The sequence below is a fragment of the Cynocephalus volans genome, chromosome 13 (assembly GCF_027409185.1).
Source record: "Cynocephalus volans isolate mCynVol1 chromosome 13, mCynVol1.pri, whole genome shotgun sequence".
Taxonomy (NCBI): Eukaryota; Metazoa; Chordata; class Mammalia; order Dermoptera; family Cynocephalidae; genus Cynocephalus; species Cynocephalus volans.
Window position 1 is genome coordinate 52,525,977 of NC_084472.1, and position 23,792 is coordinate 52,549,768.

Here is a 23,792-nt window from a genome sequence, read left to right on the forward strand (position 1 = left end):
AGCACAAACAGTAACACACTCTGTGACATCCCATTGGTGAAAGCAGTCACAGGGCTGAGCCCAGAGATGCAATGCGAGGGCACCACAAGGTTATATGCCAAGAAGCACAGGTGAAGAAAAGGATGGAGAATTGACGTGTTTTTTTTTTTTTCCTCACGCTACCTCATGCTACATAGTTTAGCTCATTTATTCTTGCAGGCAGCCACTCCCATGGTGATATGTAAACATCAACAGATCTCTAAAAGGGCAGGACTAATTTTGGCACGAAATATGAGTAGAAGATAAATGTGCAAGTGTTTCACATTCAGAAGTAACAAATGTATGCCTATAGGAACATGACAGAAGCCATGTCTTTATGTCTTTTTGTACTGTGACTGTTTGCAGACACGCCTGACCTCTACCAGATCGTGGCAATGACGGAGGGTCCCTGAACTTTGCTCTCCTTCATCTTCCCTTTAGCCCTAATATAGTGCCTAACACAGAGCTGGTACTCAGTAAATGCAGAAGCCTAAATGATCCTCAGGGCCACACACCTCTAGTGTCCTGAAGGGAGGTCCCCTCTTGCCTCACCAACTGATTGCATGTAGCTTGACATGTATTTTAAATTAAGATTTTGTTTTAAACTTCTAAAATTTTCTTCTGCTAAAATAATCATCAAATATCTGAGGAAAAGTCCAGGTTTTTCACCTGCAGAAGTTAAGGCATCCAATTCAAATCTCAGTTATTCAGTGTCCACAAAATCCAGACAATGCAAATGCTTTGCTTAAGGTTTGCCAATGAATATAGAAGCAGTTTCGAGGTGCTACAAAAAGGTCGAAAAATTTACTCATTTGTGACTTTAAGAATATCTACTTTTTTTTTTTTTAACCTTAGGTTTTACATCTGGGACATACTTTTTTCTCTTTTAATCAAAAGCAGTGTTAAAAAATACTTGACAGTCTTGTCTTGATTCTTAATGTGTCTGTTAAGGGATGCCTTCCATTAGTGAGCATGCTCCAGATAACGTGTTTATTTGCATCTTCCTTTGTCTCTGCCTGTCCCCTAATGGTCTGGTACACAGAGGGCTACTTGAGCTGATTTATATGGATCTTGGTTACTTTCATTTGTGCATACTTAATTCAGAGAGGTGATCACATTGATTTCCAAGCACTACTTTCCAAGACATTGTGCTAACATAGATATTTTAGCTGCTCTAACTACATTGTCTAAAAAGAAAAATATCTTAAACCTTTGGAAGCAATTTTGATGGACATTTCATTGTGTTCTATATTACTTACATAATTAAATTTCCTTCACTTCAAAGTCTGTTTAAAATTAAATTGAGAAATATTCTTGACTTCCATTGGGCAGATAACTTTGTTTATTTGGATTTTTTCTGCATACATATGAAATGGCATCCTATGAATCAATACCGTACTTATACTTCCCATAGATATGAAGAAATGACATTGTTCGTAGGCAGATGTAGTCTCCTGTTAGTCATAACAAGCTGTCCCTAGTTACTGAACTTGTTTACCCTGTAATTCCAAAAAGTCCTTGTGTTTTTGTGCCTGATTTGGCAGGCTGATCTATTTGGATGCTGAGTATTGTGAAGAAAATATATAACTTCTTTCACAGATTAGCTGGAGCCCGGAGACTCCTATTCACAAGCTCACAGACCTGCTCAGAGCAGCTAGTGTTCTTTGGGGCATATAGAAGTCTTATTTGCACAGCCAAGGGGGTAGAATTCCAGTTTGGATTTGAAAGCAAATAGGGTAAGGTTCATTCCCCAGTGAAAGAGATGTTATTCCCAATGTTTTGCATCTTTGGAAGCAAGAGTAGGAGTAAAGTCTTATCTCAGCAATACCCACCCTGCTACTGAGGACAGAAAACAGACCCTCCTCATCTTTTATCCTGGCTTTTGCTGAGACAGCCCTTCCATTATGGCAAGAAACCCGTGGTGATAGACATGTAATTGGATAGTTGGTATTCCATAGGTACTGCTTTAATATTTTAAAAATTAGTCGCAAAGAACTGCTTTTTGTTGCATTGCTAATTAGCCTTTGAACATTTCTGAATTTATTAGCATCATCAAGATCAGTCAAGGCCTTCAAGGTTTACCATGTACCTCAAGTAACCACAGGTACATGGTAAGGTTATTGTGAGCCTTAAATGAGCTAATACATACGGATTCTTAGAACAACTGGTACGTAATGAACACTCGTTAATTTAGCTGCTATTATTATTATTATTGATTAATATTACCTTTTGTAACTTCTCTGTATATCAGCAGGAGATTTGGCCTGAGTCACTGATTCTCCCATAGTTTTTATATATTAAGAGTATTACTGGGCTAGCTGTTTAGCTCAGCTTTTAGAGTGTGGTACTGATAACATCAAGGTCCAGGGTTCAATCCCTGTACTGGCCAGAGGCCAAAAAAAAAAAAAAAAAAAAGACAGAGAGAGAGTATTGCTTGGCACTATCATTGACAGCATGAGCTTTGGAGTCAGACAGATCCACTAGCTGTGTGACCTCAGGCAAGTGACTAACCTCAGAGAGCCCCAGTTCCCTTCTCTGTAGACTGAGGGTAAGGTTGATGCCAAAAGCGTGTATTTGTATGCAGATTAAATGCTACCACAAGGGTGCATGGCACCGGCACATGCACCTCTGGTTTCCTCAGTGCTACAGATGACACCCTGTTACACATGGAGGTATCTGTCCTTCAGCCTAATTTGTGTGTCATTTTCACTGGTGGAATTTATGATGACCAAGATTGCCAGACTCTACACTCGTCACTGGATATGCTCTTTGCAAACTGGTCAAACATGTAGCAGGACTGTATGCTCCCCACCCCATAGTGTTCTTTTAAGTCTCCCTTAACAATTTTGGGCATTTTGCTAAGCTTGTGCTTAGAACCCAGAAGTCTACTGTGCACACAGTGGCTTCGAACTGAAGCCTTACAGACTTGTGTTGGGATAAAGTCCATTCGGCAAGTGTGGTACATGTTAAGCAAACATTCTACATTTGATAGAATTTTGTGTATAAAAATTGCAGCTGAGCCAACAAGGCTCAACTCATCTATCTTCATAAAGATCACAGGTTTTGGGAGTCTTATCAGGTGGTCGTGAGGCTTCAAGTGCTAAGGAGAATGGTTTCCTCTTTAACATCTTTTCTGGCTTCACAGTGTCTGGCCTCAGCCTCTTTAACACATTCCCCTAATCCATTCACTTGGGTTCTTGTCTGATTTCCTCAGGGGCTACTGTTTTGGTTCACATCTCCTAACAAAAAGAGAAAAAAAGAAAGCAAGCCCACAGGCACCCAGCTGTTGCTTTTCCTGAAGTGGCAGCTTATTTGCTAATATCAGATTTTGAAGCCATGGGTCTCTGAGTTCTCAACAAGCGAGTCTGTTTAAACAGTCTCTAGTATTCTTTCCTGACCCCAAATTACTCCCAAGCATTAATTGTCCTCGTGGTTTCATGGCCACATTATTTCATATTCATTAGTGTTTTCATGAAAAATTATAACACTAATTAGAGTGGTTTCCAGTTAATTCATTTGGTGATTCATTACTCTCTCCCCTCTTGGTGTTCTGCATGTGGTCATCCTGGAGAAAGCATCCAAGGGGTAATTGCAGCTCTATTCCCCAAATGATTGCCTAATGCCATTAGTTCTGATCCACAGGCACGTCTTGGCAGCTCTGATGGGCTCTGGTTACAGCTGCACCCTTGGCTCTGCCCTTTGGATGCAGGGAGGGAAGGAAGCCTGCATGAGGACTGGTCCTCAGAAAGGGTCCTGGGCAGCAGAGGGGAGGGACATCTTAGAGAGAAGAAAGTCAGAGGGGGGGGGGAGGAGCTTTGGAATGTGAAGATCACTTTAACATCTTCTGGAACCTGGGGTAAGGACAGGATAGAGTGAAATCTGCCCTGACAACTTGTGTGTAGGAGAGAGTAAAGAAGGTGAATTCTCTGCAGTTTCAGTGGATATGTGGCCAGGAACTGAGCTAAGACTTTGGAAGCCAGTTCTTTTAATTAAAAGTTTATTTGACCTTACATACATTAGGATGGCTGCTAACAAACAAACAAACAAAAAAACCAAACAAACAAACAATAAAAACCCCAGAAAATAAGAAGTGTTGGCAAGGAGAAATTGGAAGTGTGTATGCTGTTGGTGGGAATGTAAAATGGTGCAGCTACTATGGAAACAGTATGGCAGTTCCTCAAAATTTTAAAAATCAAATTACCATATGTCTCAGAAATACCACTTTTGGGTATAAACTCCAAAAGAACTGAAAGCATGGTCTCAAAAAGATATTTGTACATTCACGTTCATTGCAGCATTATTCACAATAGTCAAAAGGTGGAAACAACTCACGTATCCATTGACAGATGAATGGATAAACAAAATGTGGTATGTACATATGTTAGAATATCACTGAGCCTTAAAAAGGAAGGAAATTCTGACACATGCTACAATATAGATGAGTCTAAGGACATTATGCTAAGTGAAATAAGCCAGTCGCCAAAAAACAAATACTGCGTGATTTCACTTACATGAGGTGTCTAGAGTAGTCAAACTCATAGAAATGGGAAGTAGAGTGGTGGCTGCTGGGGCTGGGGAGGAGAGAAATGTGGAGTCATTGTTTAATGGGTATAGAGTTACAGTTTTACAAGATGAAAAAGTCCTGGAGATTGTGCAACAATGTGAATATACTTAACACTATGGAGCTAGACACTTAAAAATGGTTAAGATGGCAAATTTTTTGTTATGTGTATTTTACCACAATTTTTTAATAGGTTATTTGTCATTTATATTGTAATGTTTGCTCCATTCAAAAAATTGGAAAATAGAAAAATAAAAAAAACAAAAGGTTCTGTCACTCAAAGACAACCACATTAATATTTTGCATTTAGTAAAATTATTTTTATTTACTTCAATAATGCATTAAAACATTCTCCTTATAAAAATTAAAACATTAGTGATTAGGATAAAGTCCCCTTTGTCCACCTCCTTTAATACCAATTTCCTTTATTGCTTCCCAGCAGTAACCACTCTTATGGCTACAAAGGTGTCTGCCAATCCAGGCATTTCCAATGCATTTGTTTACCTACATATGTATTCAAAAAATGTTATACATATCATAGGTTTATGCATTGTTTTAACATAAGTGGCTGCTGTGGTTTGAATGTTTGTCCCCTCCAAAGCTCATGTTGGAACTTAATCCCCAACATGTTTCTGAAAGGCAGGGTCTTTAAGAGGTGATTGAATCATGAGAACTATGCCTTCATGAATGGGTTAACCCATTCATGATTAATGGTTTAATGAGTTATCAGGGAGTAGACTAGAGGCTTTTTAAAGAGAGGAAGAAAACATGTGGAAACACTCTTGCTCAGCCCTCGCTACATGATACTCTGCATCATCACAGAATTCTGTAGAGTCCCCACTTAGAAGGCCCTCACCTGATGTACCCCCTTGGCTTTGGATTTCCCAGCCTCCAAAACTGTAAGAAATAAACTGTTTGTTTATAAATTACCCATTTTCAGGTATTCTGCTAAAAGCAACAGAAAATGGACTGATAGAGTGGCATCATGCAGCATATGTCATTCTGAAGCTTTCTTTCGTTCAGTAGAATGCCTTCCCAGCTTCTACATATAATTGAGGCTTCCCTGATCCGAATCTGCTGCACAGGATCCCATGCTATGGGCATGTTTACTTACCTAGTCATCCCTGTATTGATGGGCGGTTAAGCAGTTTACCCTTTTGGGCTATTTGCCTTATTTGCTAATCAATGTTGAGTGAACATCCTTGTAGGCACCTCCCTGCTCACCTGTGCTAGTGCTTCAGGGGGTAGACACGGAGAAGTGTGATGCTTGATCGTGGAGAAGTACGTGTTTTAATTTTGATAGATGTTACCAAACTGTCTTCCAAATTGACTCCCCATCAGCAATGCAGGAGAAGAACCCCTATTTCCCCCACACTTGCCAAAAGTTAATATATTATCCATTTTAATTTTTTTTCGCATAGTTGATGGATTAAAAATGGCATTTTGTGGTTGCTTTATTTGACTTGTTGTATGTTCATGATTCCTAATGAGCCTGGATATATTTATATACTTACTGGCATTTGTATTTCCTTTTCTGAGAATGTCCTATTCATATCGTTTGTCTATTTTTTCATTGAGTTTTTTCTCTTTTCTATCTTTTTTCATTTTTAATTTTTTTGATATTTCTTTGTATATTCTCGATACAAATCCTTTGTTTTTTATATATTACAAATATTTTCTCCCATGCTACTTTTTGAAACTTGATAAGGCTTCTTTTAACTTTGAGACAGTCAAATTAATCTTGTTGCTGTTGTTTTATTTTACGTGTTTTGCTTCTTGGGTCGTTTTTAAACTCTTGGATGTTTAATCTATTCTTTAATCTGTCTGGAATGCCTTTTTGTAAATGATGTGAGGTTGGGATCTAACATTTTTTTTCTTAAATGGATAGCCACTTAATCCAACACTAGTGTCTAAATAATTTGTCCCTCACTTACCATTTGAAATACAGTACTTTATCATATATTAAATTTTCTTACATACTTGGGTCTGTTTCTGGATTCCATTGTGTTCTGTGAGTCTGTTAATTTCCCTGTCAACATCACACTATTTAAATTACTTTTGCTTTATAATATGTCTTGAGCTCTGGTAGAGCATATATTCCCTCCTTGTTTTTTATTTCTAAATTTCTTAGCTTTCCTTGCATTTTCACTATTCTATAGAAATTATAGAATCAGCTTGAGTCTATATATCGGTTTGATCTTCCCAGTTTTACATAGAGCACAGAATTCCATTTATTCAAATTTTTATTTATGTCCTCTGTAAGGAAAGAAAAGTTTTAGTTTTAGTCTTTTCCTTTTCTGGTTAGAGTTATTTCTAGTTGTTTGGTACTATTGTGAAGGTTTTTTTCTGCTGCATCTTTGAATACATTATCTCTGGTGTATCGGAAAGCTATAGCATTTTTAGATGTATTGGTATAAAAGAAAACATGGATTCAGGAAGTTCATAAAACATAAATGTATAGCTTAATGAGTTATTGTAATGCTAATTGAATATTTCTAGCACTCCAGAAGGAATAAGCAATATTTCCTATCAAAAGATATTCTTATCAAATATTCTTATCAAATACGTCTTTGCTTCATCGTTCCTAACACTCAAGTATATATCCCTGATCACTATAGTTTAGTTTTTATGAGGTTTTTTAGCTCTGAATAAATAGACTCACTTAGTATATATTTTTTTTGTCTTGCTACTTTTCCCCTATATTATGTTTATGCTGTTACACGTTGTTGCATGTAGTGGTAGCACTAATTCCTTCTCTTTCATAGCCATGTAAGTTCCTTTAAACTCATGCCACAATCAATCTGTTCTCCTATTGATGGGCACTTGGGTTGTTTCCAGTTTTATTACAGAGCTCCTCTGAATATTCTTGTACATGTATTCTAAAGTACACGAGCCTACATTTCTGTGGGGTTTTCTTAGTTTGGGTTCCTTCAGAAGCAGATCCTGAAACAAGGATTCAAGTACAGATAGTTTATTTGAAAAGTGATTCCAGAAAACACTAGTAGAAGAATAGTGAAGCAAGACAAAGAAGGGAAGAAGCCCAGTAAGCGTTGCTTTATCAAATACATTTCCAGCATGAGCAACTGGAGCTTAATCCTACTGAGTAAATCTACGAAACTCCGTAGAAAACACACCTCAGAGTTGTTGCCGCTGAAGAACAGGGTGCTGGGATATGTATCTGGCAGCTCCAATTACTCACTGATTGCCGGAAGCTACTGGAGAGGCACTAATTCACCAGCCCTTCTGGCCTCCCCTGCATATGGGCAGGGCAGGGTCTGGCAGGCAGAGAAAGTCCTCAGGGGAACAGATGAAGGTCCTGGTGGTTGGAAGTTGGGCTGGTGTGCACTGCACTGTGCCAGCACGTGGCAGAATCTGCTGCAAGGGAGTCTATCTAGGAGCAGAATTTCTGGGTCGTAGGGCACATATTTATTCAACTATTGATACTTTCAGGCAGTTTTCCAATCAATTGTACCAAGATACATTCCCACCAGCAGCCTAGGAGAGTTTTCATAGGGCCCTATCCTTGCCAGCTCTTGGTATTGAGACACTGTTACATTTAAGCCATTTTGGTGGGTGTGTGATGTTGTTTTAATTTGTAATTCTTGGGTTACTAAAAATTTTGAGCATCTTTTTATGTAATTACTATAAATTTGGATTTCTTCTTCTGTGAAGTGCCTGTTCAAATCTTTTGCCTGTTTTCATATTGGGGTGTCTGGGTTCCTTTCTTATTGATTTCCAAAAGATTTTTTGTATTCTGAATTCAGGACCTTTGTCAATCACATATATTGCCAATATCCATGGCTCTTCTTTTTACTCTCATTAGTGTCTTTCAATAAACAGAAGTTCTTAATTTTAATGGGCCCTGATATATAAATCTTTTTCCTCTTGGTTGGTACTTTTTGAGTCTTAAGAAATCTTTCCCATGATTATGAAGATATTACCCTATGTTATTTTCTGAAAGCTTTATTGTTTTGCCATTCACACTAAGGTCTGTGATCTATGCAGAGCTTATTTTTTGTGTATGACATAAAGTAGGGGTCAAGAATTACACTGTGCCCCAATGCTTATCCAGTTACCCCAGCTCCATTAATGGAAAGAACACACTTTTCCCATGTTCTGCACTGCCATTAAATAAAATTTCATGGTCTGTTTCTGAGCTTTCTGTTCTGTTCCCCTGGTCTAGAGCTGTGTATCATTGTAGCCTTATTAAAGATCCTGATCATTGATAGAGCATATCCTCCCATCTTCTTCATCAAGAATGGTTTGACTATTCTTTGATTTTTGCATTCCCATGTAAATTTAAAAATCAGCTTGTCAAATTTCAAAGATTGAAAGGAAAGAAAGAAAAAAGGAAGGGAGGGAGAGAGATCTGCAGGGATTTTGACTGGCAATTGCATTGTATCTATAGATCAATATGGAAAGAATTGAACTCTGTAGTGTTAAGTCTTCCAATCTATTTATTTACATTTTCTTTAATTTCTCTAACAAAGTTTTGTAGTTCTCTCTCTCAAAGTCTTACTTACCTACTGTTAGATTTATTCTACGTACTTGATATTTTGATCCTGTTATAAATGGTATCTTTTTCATTTTCTGTTTGTTGTATTATATAGAAATACATTTAATTTATGTCTACTAATTTTGAGTCTAGGAACCTTGCTAAATTTTCGTGTTAATTCGCACAGTTTATCTATGTATTCTCTTGGATTTTTTATGTACACACAATCAATATTGATTTCTATGTTCACTGACCACCTAATTGAAATTTTTTATTAGTTCTAATAATTTGCCTGTGGGGCTCTTGGGTTTTCTAGGCACACAAAAAAATCATGTTCACTTATAATTATAAGAGTTGTGTTTCTGCCTAGAGAAGCAGTATAGGGTAGCCATTGAGTACAAGGGTCTGGAGTCACACTACCTGATTTTGAATCTCAGCTTTATAACTACTATGTAACATTAATTTGCTTTATCCTCTGTACCACTGTATCATTAATTAGAAACTGACTCATCAGAAATTAGAAATGAGTTCATATACTTAGAACAGTGCCTGTCAAATAATGAGCAGTAAGCTTATGTCAGCTTTTGCCATTTTATCAGTTTCATTCCTTTCTAAATTTGTACTTATTTGTTTTTCTTATTTTATTGTATTGTCGACTTTTCCAATGTAATATTGAATAGTAGTGGTGCTTGCAGACGTCATCTGCAACTTTAACACCTTGAAGCATTTCTTCTCATTTTTTTATAAGCATAGTTGTTTTGTTTTTCATGTTTAAAATTCTGAAATCATCTTTAACTGAACTTCTGAATCTAGTGTTAGTCTGCAAGAAAGAGATACTTTTCCAAAAGAATTTTTTTCTTGTTCTTCAAACTCTGTTATTTACATAAAGATGAAAAATATTAACAATACAATTATTTGTTTTTAAACATCATTGAGATCCTGTTGTAAAAGAAGACACTGACCTATCTCCTTCCTGAAGTCTCATTAGCCTTTCCAAAGAGACACTCTTTGTTAATGGAATGAAACTCTAGGATGTTTGAGATGAGCTCAGGGGTATTCATAGCCACATAGGGCTGTTGGCCAATCCTCTTTTTAGGACAATATTGCATTCTTGAGCTTTTAAGCTTGATTAAATTCATAGTAAGCTGAATGAAGTATGTCTTCAAGTTATTTTTCTTTTTATAAAGAGTATATAGTTTTTGAAACATTAAGTAACTGAGCATGTCTTCCTACAGGAAAAAACACATGACCTGCATAAAATTCTAGCATTACAACCGCAGTGTCAGAGATGCTCTTCATTTTCTACAATGCTACCACTGTATTTCTCATTTTCCTGCAAACTTTTTATCTTACTAATCTTTCATCCGACTGCCTTTTCATTACATACTGTTACTTATAGGTTTCTATTTTCTTCTTATCATTTAATCATTTTGTATTCTTCTTTCACAAGAGCCACCTCTTTTGCATCATATTGTGATATCAAGTTATTCTCCAAAGTGTTCTTTAAGTTTCTGGAAGACATTTTCAGATGAATTTTCTTTGATTTTCAGATGATGGTCCCTTTTTCTGTTTTCCACTATTTTTTCATCTGTCTCTTTGGCCCTGTTTATTCATTCTCAAATGAGAAAAAACTCATCCAGGATTGACTCATCCAGGTCAATTGAAAGGGTGAGTGTTTTGTTCATGACCTGCTTTCTGGTCTCATTCCCTAAGACCTGTACTAAATTGCCAATTGATCCACCTAACCAAGCTCCTACCATCTAACCAGGTTTCTTGTCATTTGACCCTAGGACTGACATGGATTTATCTCCTGCATCTACTCCTGGGGTGCTGACAACCTGATTAAATGGAGTATGTTCAGAGTCCCCAACATACTGCATGTGAGTGCTCTGCTTGCCCTTATGCTCACCCAGAGCACTCTGCAAATTACACCTCACAGAGGGTGGTGTCCCTCCACCCCCCAGGTTTTTAGCCCAGTTGTTTTCTTTTTTTCTTTTCTTTTCTTAAAATAATTAATTTTATTTATTGAATCAAAATCGATTATACATATTTGGGGGGTTGAACATTGAGATATGTTGAATTAAATCAGTATTATTAGCATATATATTGTTACAAATCATAATTATTCTCTATGCCCCTTGTCCAGCCTCTCCCCTTCCCCCATTCCCTCCCCCTCCACCCTCTAATTGCCTAGATTTCTTCTCTCCGGTTGTTTTCTGAGAGTTGCAGTTCTCAATTGGCAAGTGGAGGGGAATGAATAGCACTCTAGCTGTTTCAAAAGGCAGCACCTACCAAGTAGAATTGATGGCTGCTAAATTTAAATTTCTGAACAGTTGGAGGACTTGCATGTTATTTTTTCAAACCAGATGCTATTTTTCAGTACAGTTCCATTGACCTTGTGTTTAGATGAAAATTCCTCAGAAATGCCCAAGACAGGTCGACTGCAGACCTAATTTTCAGTGCGGTAAGTTTTTCGTTTATTCTAGGTCTTTGAGACTATTGTAGTGGGAAGTTGGAGAGGCTGCCCTAGGCTCTTCTAGCCGTTTTAAGCCAGATGTTTCCATCCAGAATTAAATATTTGTTTTAGCAATTGAAGACTCCCTGATGGCTCAGAGGACTGCTGCTATGCGGCAGAGCTTTGCCAGGCTTCTGTACAGGCAGAATAGTTGACCAGGAATTATGATTTTGAAGGCTGAGTACCCCGAGTTATTCTAATAGGTGGGTGAGAAATAAAGGCCCCACTGGACTAGACAGGAGGGCACCTGGGTTCTCAGGGCTCTATTACTGTCTAGCTGTGGTCAGTGTTGGGCAAATTATGTCACTTGTGGGAGTTCTGGTTTCCTTATCTCTATAATAGGGGATTGGACCAAATGATCTCTAAAGTTCTGCCATTCTAGGACTCTGTGGTTTTACCAGCAGTCCTGGACCATCTGCTGTTAGAAGATGGGGCTCCTTACTTTTGCTCTCAGAGCTTCATCTGAAGGGAAGTGGAGGCAAGAAGTGCACCCCAACTCTGTGCAAGCTCCAGCATTCCAGCCAGGGTACTCCCACAGGCAGCACCTGCAGGGGTGAGCCAGCAGGGGGAGCCCTGGGGCAACTCAGGCCGCGGCCGCCTGCACCTTCCTTTGGGAGATTTGCCCACTGGGGCCACCTTTGTGAGGCCCTGTTTCTGTATAAGCAAGTTGTTAGACATCTAAGAGCCCTCATTTTCTGAGTACCCTTCAGTGACTTTGCACTGAAAGTAAAAATAGGGACAGAAATAACACCTGTTTTCTCCAGAGAATGTCTTTGAGACACAGGAACTGAGACTGGTTGCTTGCTGTCTGCCTTTCCTTTGACAGTAAGTGGACATTGGGGAGTTGCTATAATGCTTGTCAAGACCAACTTGCTTATAACCCTCTGTCTTAGTCCATTTTGTGCTGCTGTAACAAGCTGGGTAACTTATAAAGAAAAGAAATTTATTTCTCATACTTCTGGAGTCTGGGAAGTTCAAGATCAGGTGCCAGAATCTGGTGAGGGCCTTTTGTTGTGTCGTAACATGGGAGAAGGTATCAAATGGCTAGAGAGCAAGCGAGAGAGACCAAGAGAGGGCCAAACTTGCTTTTACGTCAAATCCACTTTCAAAATAGTGACATCAATACATTTATGAGCTTATCACCTCTTAAAGGTCCCACCCCTAAACACTGTTGCATTGGAGATAGTTTCTAACACATGAACTTTGGGGGACACATTCAAACCATAGCACCCTCCCAAAACCCAAGAGAAAGAGGGGTGACAATGTGGAGAAAGAGCCGAGGTTTATCATTTATCATCCACATTTTCCAAATGAGAGGAGGAGGATACTGCAGAAAATTCCCACGTGGTCAGAAATTTGCCCCATGTCAGAGGTGAAGCCTGAGGCACGGCTCAGACATTCATGCATGGCACCGAGACTCCTGGGCATCTCTGAACTTGGGGACATGACCTCCTCCCTCCAGAGACTCCAGAATGAGGGGAGTGCGCATGCTCGTGTGTACAGGGCCCCTCCTGCTCTCTTTTTCCTTCTCCCTCCTCTCTCCTTTGTCTCCTCTTTCCCTGTGGCTCCCCCATCCTCCCGCAGATGATACTTTCTCTAATCAGCAGTGCTCTGATTAGCATGGAGGTTGTTCACCCCAGAGTACCTTGGCTGTCCAGGATAATATGCCAAATGGTTTAGCAGTTTGTCTTGCCAGGGCTTTGCCCACACCCACAGTTAGAAGGGAATAAAAGGAAGGGAGAGAAATCCAACAACCAGGAATGACTCCAAGTCCATTTGTGCAGCGTTCTGCCTGTCTCTGCTCTTGGCCTCCCAAGAGGATGTTGGTCTGGATGTCACGGACTCCACTGCCTGAGTGGGTTGGCACGTGGTACGTGAAGACTGAGTTTCTGAGGAAAGCCAGCTCTCAACCTTGAGACAAAGCCATTAAGTTTTCCATCTGATTCAGGCCAGGGACATTTGGAGAAATGAGGGTGAAATTAGAGTTTAGCTCTTGGGGCCAAGTTCACGGTTCTGGCTCCATGGTTATCTGGACCAAGGTGGCCTTTGGTGATAGGCAGGAACCACAGAGAAGCAAGGAAAGCTTCAAGGTGTCTAACTGAACTATTTATAGTGTCCAAAATTTGGGGAGCACAAAATAATCAAGTAGTGATTTTTGAATAGCCCCTGCCCCTCTTCAATTCCTCCCTCCTCCCAGGTGAGTGATCAGCACCTCTCCTCTCAGGTCCCTGTTCAATGTGCTGGCACCTGTACCTTTGCTGGCCCCGAGATTTACCAGCACTGATGGTTTGCTGAGCATTAAATGTGTACTGTCAGAGTATGTAATCCTTCTGTTTTCTTGCTTCCTTGTTTGAATGCAAGGGATCCTATTCTTGTTTTAAAGTCTCTCGAATATGCAAATTAGTTCCAGAGGAAGAGTGCTTTCCTGGACACCATTGCCTCTCCCAGAGGCCTGGATTCTGTCAGTACCAAGAGCCACCTCTTCAGAGCAGAAAGTAAGGGAGTTTATTTTCCTTCTTCTTACCTCAAAAACCCATAGGGTTTTTTTTTTTTCCCCCTTGGGAAACAAGGCAGGATGTACAAATGTGAACTTACTTTTGTAGTTGATTTTTCCAGAGCAACCCCAGTTGTTTGCCTCCATTGACCTTCCCAACACAACTGTAGCCCTTGGGTTCTCCCTGGAGTGTGCCCTCCTTGCTGGAGAGGGCTACACTCCCCCTTTGCACAGCCCTTCAAGAGGGGCAGCTGTGGGCTCTCCAGCTAAAAGATGAAAAGGATTCTCCTGTAGGCATAGTTTTCAAACCCATATACTTGGAGGTTAAGTGTCTGCTGACAAATGCACACCCTGGATATTTCCTTCCCCACCCCCACCCGATGCCCTGGCAAGATCATATTGAACTATTCAAGGAAAGTATTTACTGAATGCAAGGAGAACAGAGCACTTGTGCATTATTTATTATGGGCTAACAATACCTATCATATGTAGAATGTATTTGAACATAAATTAGTGATGTTATAGAAACACCAGTGGTCCAAAACCTATTAAGATCTCTGACATGTATGTAAAAACTCATCAGAGTCTTATCTCTTGTATGAGGCTGGGAGTTGGCTATGAGACAACTTTACAAGGAAAACAAAAATCTTTATTTTACCTTTTATTTGCATTAGCCCTTTGGGCAGTTCATCTACTGTTGAATCAGACCTGGAAAATTATTTCAAATTGTGAATTCTTTTTTTTTTTTTTTTTTTTTTTTTTTGGTCATTTTTTTCGTGACCGGCACTCAGCCAGTGAGTGCACCGGTCATTCCTATATAGGATCCGAACCCGCGGCGGGAGCGTCGCCGCGCTCCCAGCGCAGCACTCTACCGAGTGCGCCACGGGCTCGGCCCAAATTGTGAATTCTTAACCTCACCTTTTTAAACACCTTCTTTCTTCTTTCTCTATGAAAGAAGAAAGAATGTTCACATTTACTGAGTACCTACTGTATGCCAAGTGTTACAGCTAGCCTCTTGGTGTCCTAGAGTGGTGGGCGTTAGTATCTCACTTTATAGATGAAGATGAAGCTCAAAGTCATACAGCTAGGAAAGGGCCAGCATGAAATTGCAAACCAGGTGTCCACTTCCAGCTGAGGCTTCTTACTCTACATTCAACTCACCCTCTGGGCAGGAAGGCAAGCGTTGCTCTTGGCTTTTATGTCAGTTATCTATTGCCACAGTAGTGCTGCATGACACACAGCCACAGGATGAGGGACATAAAACAAGGAACGAGTGTTTTTGCTCAGGATTATGTGGGTTGGCTGGGCAGTTCTGCTGACCCAGGACACCCGCAGTGGGTCTCAGCTGGACTCCCTTGTGCATCTGCAATTGGCAGCCGTGTTGCCCGACCTGGGCTGGGGCAGCCCATCTCCTCCAGCAGGCTGGCCTGGGCTTCTTCACTCTGCAGCAAGGCAGAGTTCCAAGAGCATGAACGAAGCACACAGCATCTTAACTACCACAGAACTGCCACACTGTCACTTCTACCACATTACTGTCACTTCGTGCCAAAGCAAGTCATCAGGCCAGCCAGATCCACAAGAAAGGAGAATAAGCTCCACCTCTTGCTAGAGGAGCTGCAGTTACATTGCAAGACATGTAGATATTGGGAGGGGAAGAACTGGGGCCATTTTTGCGGTTGGTCTGCCTCACACCCTCTGTGGGGTTGCTTTGCCCCTTTGGTGGCACCTCTTTCCCATAAGTCTCCATTCCCTCCGCTCCTTCCTCTCAAAGCCTATTTGAGGATCCTGTTTCTCATTCATATGGAGGGGCAGAATGACTGTGGGGTGGGCTGGGGTAGGGGTGGAGGGTAGAGTGGCCTTTTTCCCAGGGGAAAGGGGGCAGTGTTTCAGTCTGGCAGGGTTAAGCCTTCGACCAGCCTGATGAAGCTAAAGCAGCGGGCCTCCAGCACCAGCCAGCAGTGAGAAGGGGCTGCTTCGAGATTTCCCCTTCAGGACTGGCTTTCCCCTTGCCCAGCCCCGAGCATCTTTCCCATGCTGTGTTTTGCTTGAGGAGCCAGATCCCGCTCCCTTCCCCACGGCTCTCTGTAAGGACCTGTCTTTGGCCCCCAAGCTTGTAGTTTCAGGGAGGAGGGTGAAAGGAAGAGTCATTGCTGCAGGACTCCCTGTGCTAACAGGGTCCACACAGGAAGTGAGGTTGGCTGTGTGGGGGACATGCCAAGTGGGAGTGGCTGGGAGGTGGGTGGGGAGGAGGGAAACAAAAGTGCTGAGGGCAGAGGGAGGGCAGCTGGATCCTGGGAGGACAGGGATGTGCCAGAAAGCTCATGGAAAAGAAATAAGCAAGAGTTGAGAGGAAAAAGGAGAGATGTGAGTTTAAAAACTAAATGTGAAAGATCAGAGATGAGAAGCCAAGCTAGCGTCTCCAGACACTGGAGACCAAATCAGACCACACTTGCCCTGCTGCTGACTCAACTCAGGGCTTGCTCAGCCTGTCTTCCCCAGCCAGTAATTCGTGAGCACCCGCTAGGACTGCTACTAGGTGGACCAAACCATGAAACATGCTACTCCCCAAGCCCTGCAGCTTCTAGTCTGGGAGGGAAGAGAATCCACCTCCTGATTCCATTCTCGACTCGGTACATGGGGTAAGTAGCCTAAAAGAGGTGCCTGACCAAGAGGGCCCTTCAGAGGCAGAATGGATTGTGTTTGTATCAGACCCTTTCTGTTGCTTATACCACAATACCTGGAAGTGGGTAATTTATAAAGAACTGACCTTTATTTCTTACAGTGTTGGAGACGAGGAAGTCCAAGAACACATCTGGTGAGGGCCTTCCTGTGGCAACCAGGGTGTCACATGGGGAGAACGGGCTGAGCAAGAGAGAGTTAACTCCTCACTGGCTCTCCTTATAAAGGCATCAGAACCACACCCATTGCTCCATGAGTGGATCCGTTGATTCAGAGAGCACAATCTTCACATGCTAATCGCTCTTACAGGACCCCCCTTTCAAATACCATAATTGGATTTCCCACCCGCTTAACATTGTTACAATGGGGATTAAGTTTCCAGTACATGAACTTTTAGGGACTCATTTAACATATAGCAGTGTTATAACGGCTTGCATGTTACAGCCTACAGTTTACATAATTCTTCTGAGCAATGGAGGAGAGGTGAGAGTGGGTGTCAAGAAAGACCTCATTCACTTTGGTTTCAGAAAATAAGTAAAATTGCACCATACAGTTGGGGAAGACCATGGAAGACAAATCCAACACAAAGATGGGAAGGACTGGGCAATCATTTTCGGTATTGCCACCACCAGGGAAATGGATGCCCCGGGAGCAAAGTGACCTTACCATGTTCATGTATCTAGTTAATGGCAAAACTGGGCTCTGAACTAAGGTCTGATGAGGAACTGCTTCATACTTATCCATTTTAGTCTTCCCTCTCCATTAGTTGCCTCAAGAAAAATAAAACTATAAATAAGGACCATAGCTTTCCAGTCTTAGGGTTATAATTCATTTGTATTAGCTATTTTCCTTTCCTGTCTATCAGGGCTATTGTGCAGGAGCCCCAATAATTCCAGTACTAATAATTCTGTAGCAAATCATCAGGCTGAGCCCTCCAAAAACAAATGGAAAGGTCCCGGCCCAATACAGAAAAGATTGTTCAGCGAGGATCTGAACTCGTGGTGCAAAATTCAAGTACTGTGGGGAGTTTCATCTCCAGAGCAGGGGGGATCAGAGAATCCTGACCCGGCATTGGAGCTCTCTTACTTCACAAGCTCCCCAGTAACTAGGGAGGCTGGGAAGGGCTTTTCCTAGTCCGAATCCAGGCTTCAACACTGCGTCACCCTAAAAAACCTGTATCGCTGAACCTTCATCAACTGTAAGTGAGAATCCACAAGTCTGCATCCCCCACTCCCTGCCCTGCCCTGAGCAAAAATGTTGGGGAAAGAAAGTCCTGATGGGAGATCCAGACCTTGGCTTCAGCTGTGACTCACCTCACTGGGCCTCCAGTTCCCCACGTGAAACTGACAGCCCCAAGACACGGCAAGAAACCCTAAAGTTTTATGAGTCTGTGATGAGGACCATGTTTTGGGAGGTAAAAGATGTTCAGATGTGTTGAAGAACTAAAGCCACTGCCCCTCTGGGACCAGGTGTCAAGGTGAACTGTGGCTCCAGGATGGCCCTCCCCCACCAACCCATATCTGTCGGCGAACCATCCAGATACTACCCTCTTCACCCTTACACACATATACCCCTGAGGTCACACGGTCTGGACACGGGCCTTCTCAGGGAAGCGCAGAGAACCAGGGCAGTCAACAGGCAGAGGCGGCCCTGTTCCTACCAGCACACTCTCCTTCCTTCCCCTCCCCACCAGCACAGAGGCCCTGGCTTCCAGCAGCACTTCGTCCTTCAGCATGCAGATGTCCAAAGACCTTTGTCACTGGGACAAACATTCGTGGTGGGTGAAAACCAGCCTTTTCTGTAAGAGAAACCACTTGGTTACTGACCTCTGCAGTCGGCACCAAGGCCCCTTCCCAAGCCAAGAGAGAAAGGAAAGCACAGGAAGATGCTTCGCTTTTCCTGCCCTCCTCAGTATTTTTCTCCATTCTCTCCAACCATCCTTCAGTCTGTCCCACCTCTCGTGGGTCCCCTCTGGAGGTGAATCATCCCTGGCTTGATAAACTTTCCCACGTGTCTCTGATCACACACCTTTGTGCTGCCTTCGGGTGGGCAGTGGACAGAGTGCAGAGCCAGTTAGCTTGGGTGTCAGAGGACAGCTGAGTTCCTGGAGTGCCCAGGAACAGCCACTCTTAAGGCACGTTGGACCTGGCCATGTAGGGGGTTGGGGTTGGAGAGGCGTGGAGAAAGGATCAATAGTATGGACAAGTCCTCTCTTCTGGTTTGGAAGGGTCAGTTGCAGGGACGTAGCACATCCCTGGAGATGCATTTTCTTTATCCTGTTTCTGACTCCCTGACGGAGACAAATATACTGACCACCGGGAAAAGGCAAGTTGGTGTTTCAAGAGCTCAGAGAGGAGCTTGTACCTGAGACTAGATCCCTCCCCACCCCCTTATTATTTCGCCCTGGGAACCCAGTGGCTTGAAAAATTTATCTTATTTAAAATATATGTATATCTCACCAAATACAATCTGACAATCCAGTGTGGACCTGTACTGTGGACCATCACCCTATTGAAAGCACAAATACAGCATCATCTGAAGAATAATCAATATTGGTATGAAAATTGAGGGCTGTATGGTTAATCCAAAAGAGCATGAATTGACAGAAGATCTCAGACAATGTTTGCAGAAGATATGTGCTCAGCTTTTGTTACCAAGAGATCATCGTGCACCACTGTTTATTCAGAATCCTCCAGATGAAGCCTTGGCACCTTGTATCACAGAAGACTGGTGCAGGATGGTGGTGTAGGGACCTGAAATGGCAGTGTGGTCAAGCACACTAGTTCCCATATCTCAGAAGGGCCTGAGGAGGTTTGTAAAAGCACAGACTGCAGAATCCGGCCCCACATAGTGAAAATCAGAATCTCTTGGGGAGAAGCCCCAGAGGCTTCCCTGCAGGGAGGTCCCTCTAGCATGCAGTTGGGCATGGGTGCCACTGCACAGAAGAAGGGTGGATCCTTGCCCAGGGTCTGCAGCAAACCTGTCATGTGGCCTCAGGTTCATCACTTACATGTTCTGAGTCTCTGTGTATTTTCTTTTAAAATGAAAATAATTCTGCCTGGTTTACCTACCTCAGGGTTACTGGGGTAAGCCAATGAAAGGGAAGGCAGGAAGTGAACATTTACCTGCGTGGTCCCACCTAAACCTCTGCAGAGGTGAGCATCATGATTTCCTTACTCAGATGAGGAAGGCAGGCACTAAGAGACTAAGAAACTTGTGGGGTCCCAAGACTTGAAGGTGGAGGAGCTCAGATTGGACTCCAAGCACATCTGGCTCCAGAGCTTCCCATCGCATCACCGTGCTCCTCCAAGATTTTAGAAATCAGGCAGACCCTTGCTACTCAAAAGGAGCCATGTGGAGCAGCAGCATTGAAATCACATGGGAACTCATGGGAAATGCAGACTCTCAGGCCCCACCCCAGGCTGACCGCATCACAATTTGCATTTTGATGCGCTCTCCAGGTGATTCATTCCTGTGCACCTTAAAGTTAGAATTGCTGCTGTGGAAGTCTTGAGATCAGGCAAGAGAGACTGGGTCTCAAGATGAGGTTATGGTTACCATACAGCAGTCCTCATAATCCAGCACAAATGGAGATCCTCACAAGGATGAGCCAAGAAGGAATCATTCCCGGGAAACTTGTGAGAGGCACGGCAGTAACCGGTGTCAGGCCTTTCTGTCTGAGCTCCCATTGCAGGGAAGCTCTCGTCATCAGAGAAAGTCCAACCCCCAAGGGAACAGGCTTTAAGATGGAAACAAATTGTTTTTGTGTGGATGTGGATGTGTGTGTGTGTTTAATTTTTGAAGGTAATGTGATTACTTTTATACTTTTATTTTTTGAAATGAAAGAAGGAAAAATCAGGAAGAAAGTTTAACGAGGCTGACACAGCCCAGCGGTTTTCCCATCGAAGGTGATCCTCTTCCTGCCTTTGAGTGTCTTTGCTTATTTCAGGAGCAGTTACTTTACATGTCTTCATGGGGCACAGCATAGCATCCACCAGGGGACATGCCAGTTGGGCAGGGGGGGTATTCAGTTTCCAGGATAACTTTTTTATGATTGTTCGTCCTCAGATTAAATCCTGTCTTAGTCCATTCAGGCTGCTGTAGCCAACAAAATACCATAAGCTCAAGTTCATAAACAACAGAAATTTATTTCTCATGGTTCTGGAGGCTAGCAGATTCAGTATCTGGTGAGGGCCTGTTTCCTGGTTCATAGATGACACCTTCTCACTGTGTCACATGGTGGAAGGAGCGAGGGTCTCTCTCAGGCTTCATTATAAAGGCACTAATTCCATTTGTAAGGGATTTGTCCTTATGACCTGATCACTTCCCAAAGGCCCCACCTCCTAATACCATCACCTTGGGGGGTAGGATTTCAACATGTGAATTTTAAGAGGATGCAATCTTTCTGATCACAGCAGATCCTAAGACCTAAATTTGGAAGGGTGTCCCCTGAGAGTGATTCTGAAGCAGATCCTCTGCACATGATGCTGATGCAGAATACAATGAGTAGGAAATGCCCTGATCAAAGACTAGCAAGCAAAATGTACAAACCAGGGCTTTGAGAAGTATGGGAAAGCATCCAAGCAGCATCCTGAATGCTAGCCTGGGGGGATATCAGTTCAGAAGAGACTCTCAGCCTGAAGGCCAGAACATCCAGTGGCATTTGATTCTGGAGGAGAATGCCCAATCTGGTCCTCTCTTCCTTCCTTCCTTTCCCCATTAGCTCTGTGGAAGCTGTACACATCCCTGGGGGAGCTGGGGTCTCTTTCAAGTGATTTTAACATGTTCTCATGTTTTTCATGTTGTAATTTGTATGTACTATATTATTTAACCCTCATGGGTCACTTTTCTGAGAGACCAAATCTGCCTGTGACATGTACAAATCCCCTGAAAGGGCAAAGATGCATTTGTCATCACCGCCCCAAGCATCTCTGGTGTCCACGCCTACAAAAAGAGTCAGTTGGGAATATTACACAGACCTGGTCACTGCCTCCTAGGTTAACGGGAAGGTGGTGACAAGTAGATTAATGTCCTGGCTACATATGTCAATCCAGGCCTAGGTACACATTCCTACTATACTAAAGAGACTCTACACACACTAACTGACCAATCCAGCATCCTAAAGTCCTGTCATTGTAACTTTGGGCTTCTTCCCCCACCCTCACCCCCATCTCCTTGTTCTGGCTTCATTTCAAACTAGCCAGATAAGAATTGGGTGCACCAATTTTTTCATAGTTGTTCCCTCCCTGGATTATTTGTTTTGTTTTAATTTTTTGAAAGTCTGGACAGAGGGGATTTAGGTCAGGATGATACCATCATTCTGTCACTCCTGATTTCATTCTTTTAACAATTTTTAGAGTCACATGGGTAAAGCTTTGATTTTGAAAAACTGGGCACTTTTAAGTTTTAGAAGGTAATTGCAACTCAGCTGTAAACGATTGTAGAGGGCACACAGGAAAGAGGAGGTGCCTCTGCAGGCTTCCACCTGAGGACCCAGAGCCTTCCCTTCCATCATGGCACCTGATTGCAGAGATAAAGAATTTTAAGAGTGGGTGAGGGGGCAGGGGGATAAAAGAGAGAGACAACCGCAGTTGGTTCAAAACCAGACGATGTAGAACAGCCCTTTTTTCTCCTTTCTCCCATCCCCCACTGCTGCACTGCTGCATTCCATCACCTGGAGATGAACTGGGAGGGCTGGTTATTGGCAGCTGGGCAATTTGCACAATAAAGTTTAATGGTTTGCATCTCATTGTACAAATCTGTCGATGTTTGTCGTGGATCACCTTCTGAGGGCTGGTCTCACACTCCCACTAACTCCGTTCCTTCTCTTTCCCTTAAAGCATGCAAGCGCAAAGAGCAAGAACCCAACAAAGACAGGAACAACTCGCAGAAGAAATCCCGCCTGGTGTTTACCGACCTCCAGCGCCGAACGCTCTTCGCCATCTTCAAGGAGAACAAACGCCCGTCAAAGGAGATGCAGATCACCATTTCCCAGCAGCTGGGCCTGGAGCTCACAACTGTCAGCAACTTCTTCATGAATGCCCGGCGCCGCAGCCTGGAGAAGTGGCAGGACGATCTGAGCACAGGGGGCTCCTCGGCCACTTCCAGCACTTGCACCAAAGCATGACGGAAGACTCTCCCTTGGGCACAAGTCACCTCCACATGAGGACAACAAATACCAAAAGAAAACACAAAGGAAAAAGACACCGGATTCTTAGCTGGGGCCCTTCACTGGTGATTTGAAAGCACAATTCTCTTGAAAAGAAACTTCTATTCTAGCTGTAATCATAGGCCAGGTGTTCTTTGTTTGTTTTTAATGGCTATGGAGTCCAAGTGTAAGCTGAAAATTAATCTCATTGAATCAGACACTGTTCTCCGAGCATGCTAAGCATCCCAGAAACCCAAATGGGGCCTTCCTGGAGTGAGTTAATTCCAGAATAGTGTCAACCAAGTTCAGGATTGCTTAAAATGTCAACAGTCCAACTTAGGTTCCTGTCAACCTCTTGTAGTCAGAGTTCCCATGAATAAGAGTGGGAATTTGGCCAGTGTAAGGACTCTGAGTTTAGGCTTCCAAGATGCTTCAATAAGAGAAGAATCTAGCAACAAGAACGACCTCATTTACTTTCCAAGTGCTTAGCCTCATTATACCACAGTACGCCAAAGTTCACAGCCATAACATCAAAAACATCAGAACAGTAATTACTGAGCACAAGTTTTAAATATGGAAGTTTAAAAAAAAAAAAATCCAAGGACCTGTTTTTCCAACTCAGGCATCTTTTCATTGAATGGTTTAGAAAGCTTTAAGTTGATCCAGTTTACAATTTTCTTTTCTTTACCTCCTGGAAATCTCACATGGTCTTGGATCCGTCAAAAACCAAATCAGTTCACTTGAGCTCAAATTATCAAGCACAACAAAGTTAAACAGAAATAAAGAAGGTTCTGGATTCACTGCATCTGGATTTTTAAGAAGCCTATTGTGAAGTCATTAGGGAATCGTTGGGAATATGGCTTCAAGCACATTTTGCAGTTG

At 42.4% G+C, this 23,792-nt stretch overlaps 1 protein-coding gene across 1 annotated transcript in view; it reads left to right on the forward strand.

The window, feature by feature from the left end:
- The window catches only part of ONECUT2 (one cut homeobox 2), a 41,282-nt gene extending 18,393 nt beyond the window's left edge, over positions 1-22,889 (forward strand). Inside the window, exon 2 of the mRNA XM_063077511.1 lies at positions 22,603-22,889. Coding sequence (XP_062933581.1) covers positions 22,603-22,889 — 287 coding nt within the window. The remainder of the gene's footprint in view (positions 1-22,602) is intronic.
- The last annotated feature ends 903 nt before the right edge of the window (positions 22,890-23,792 follow it).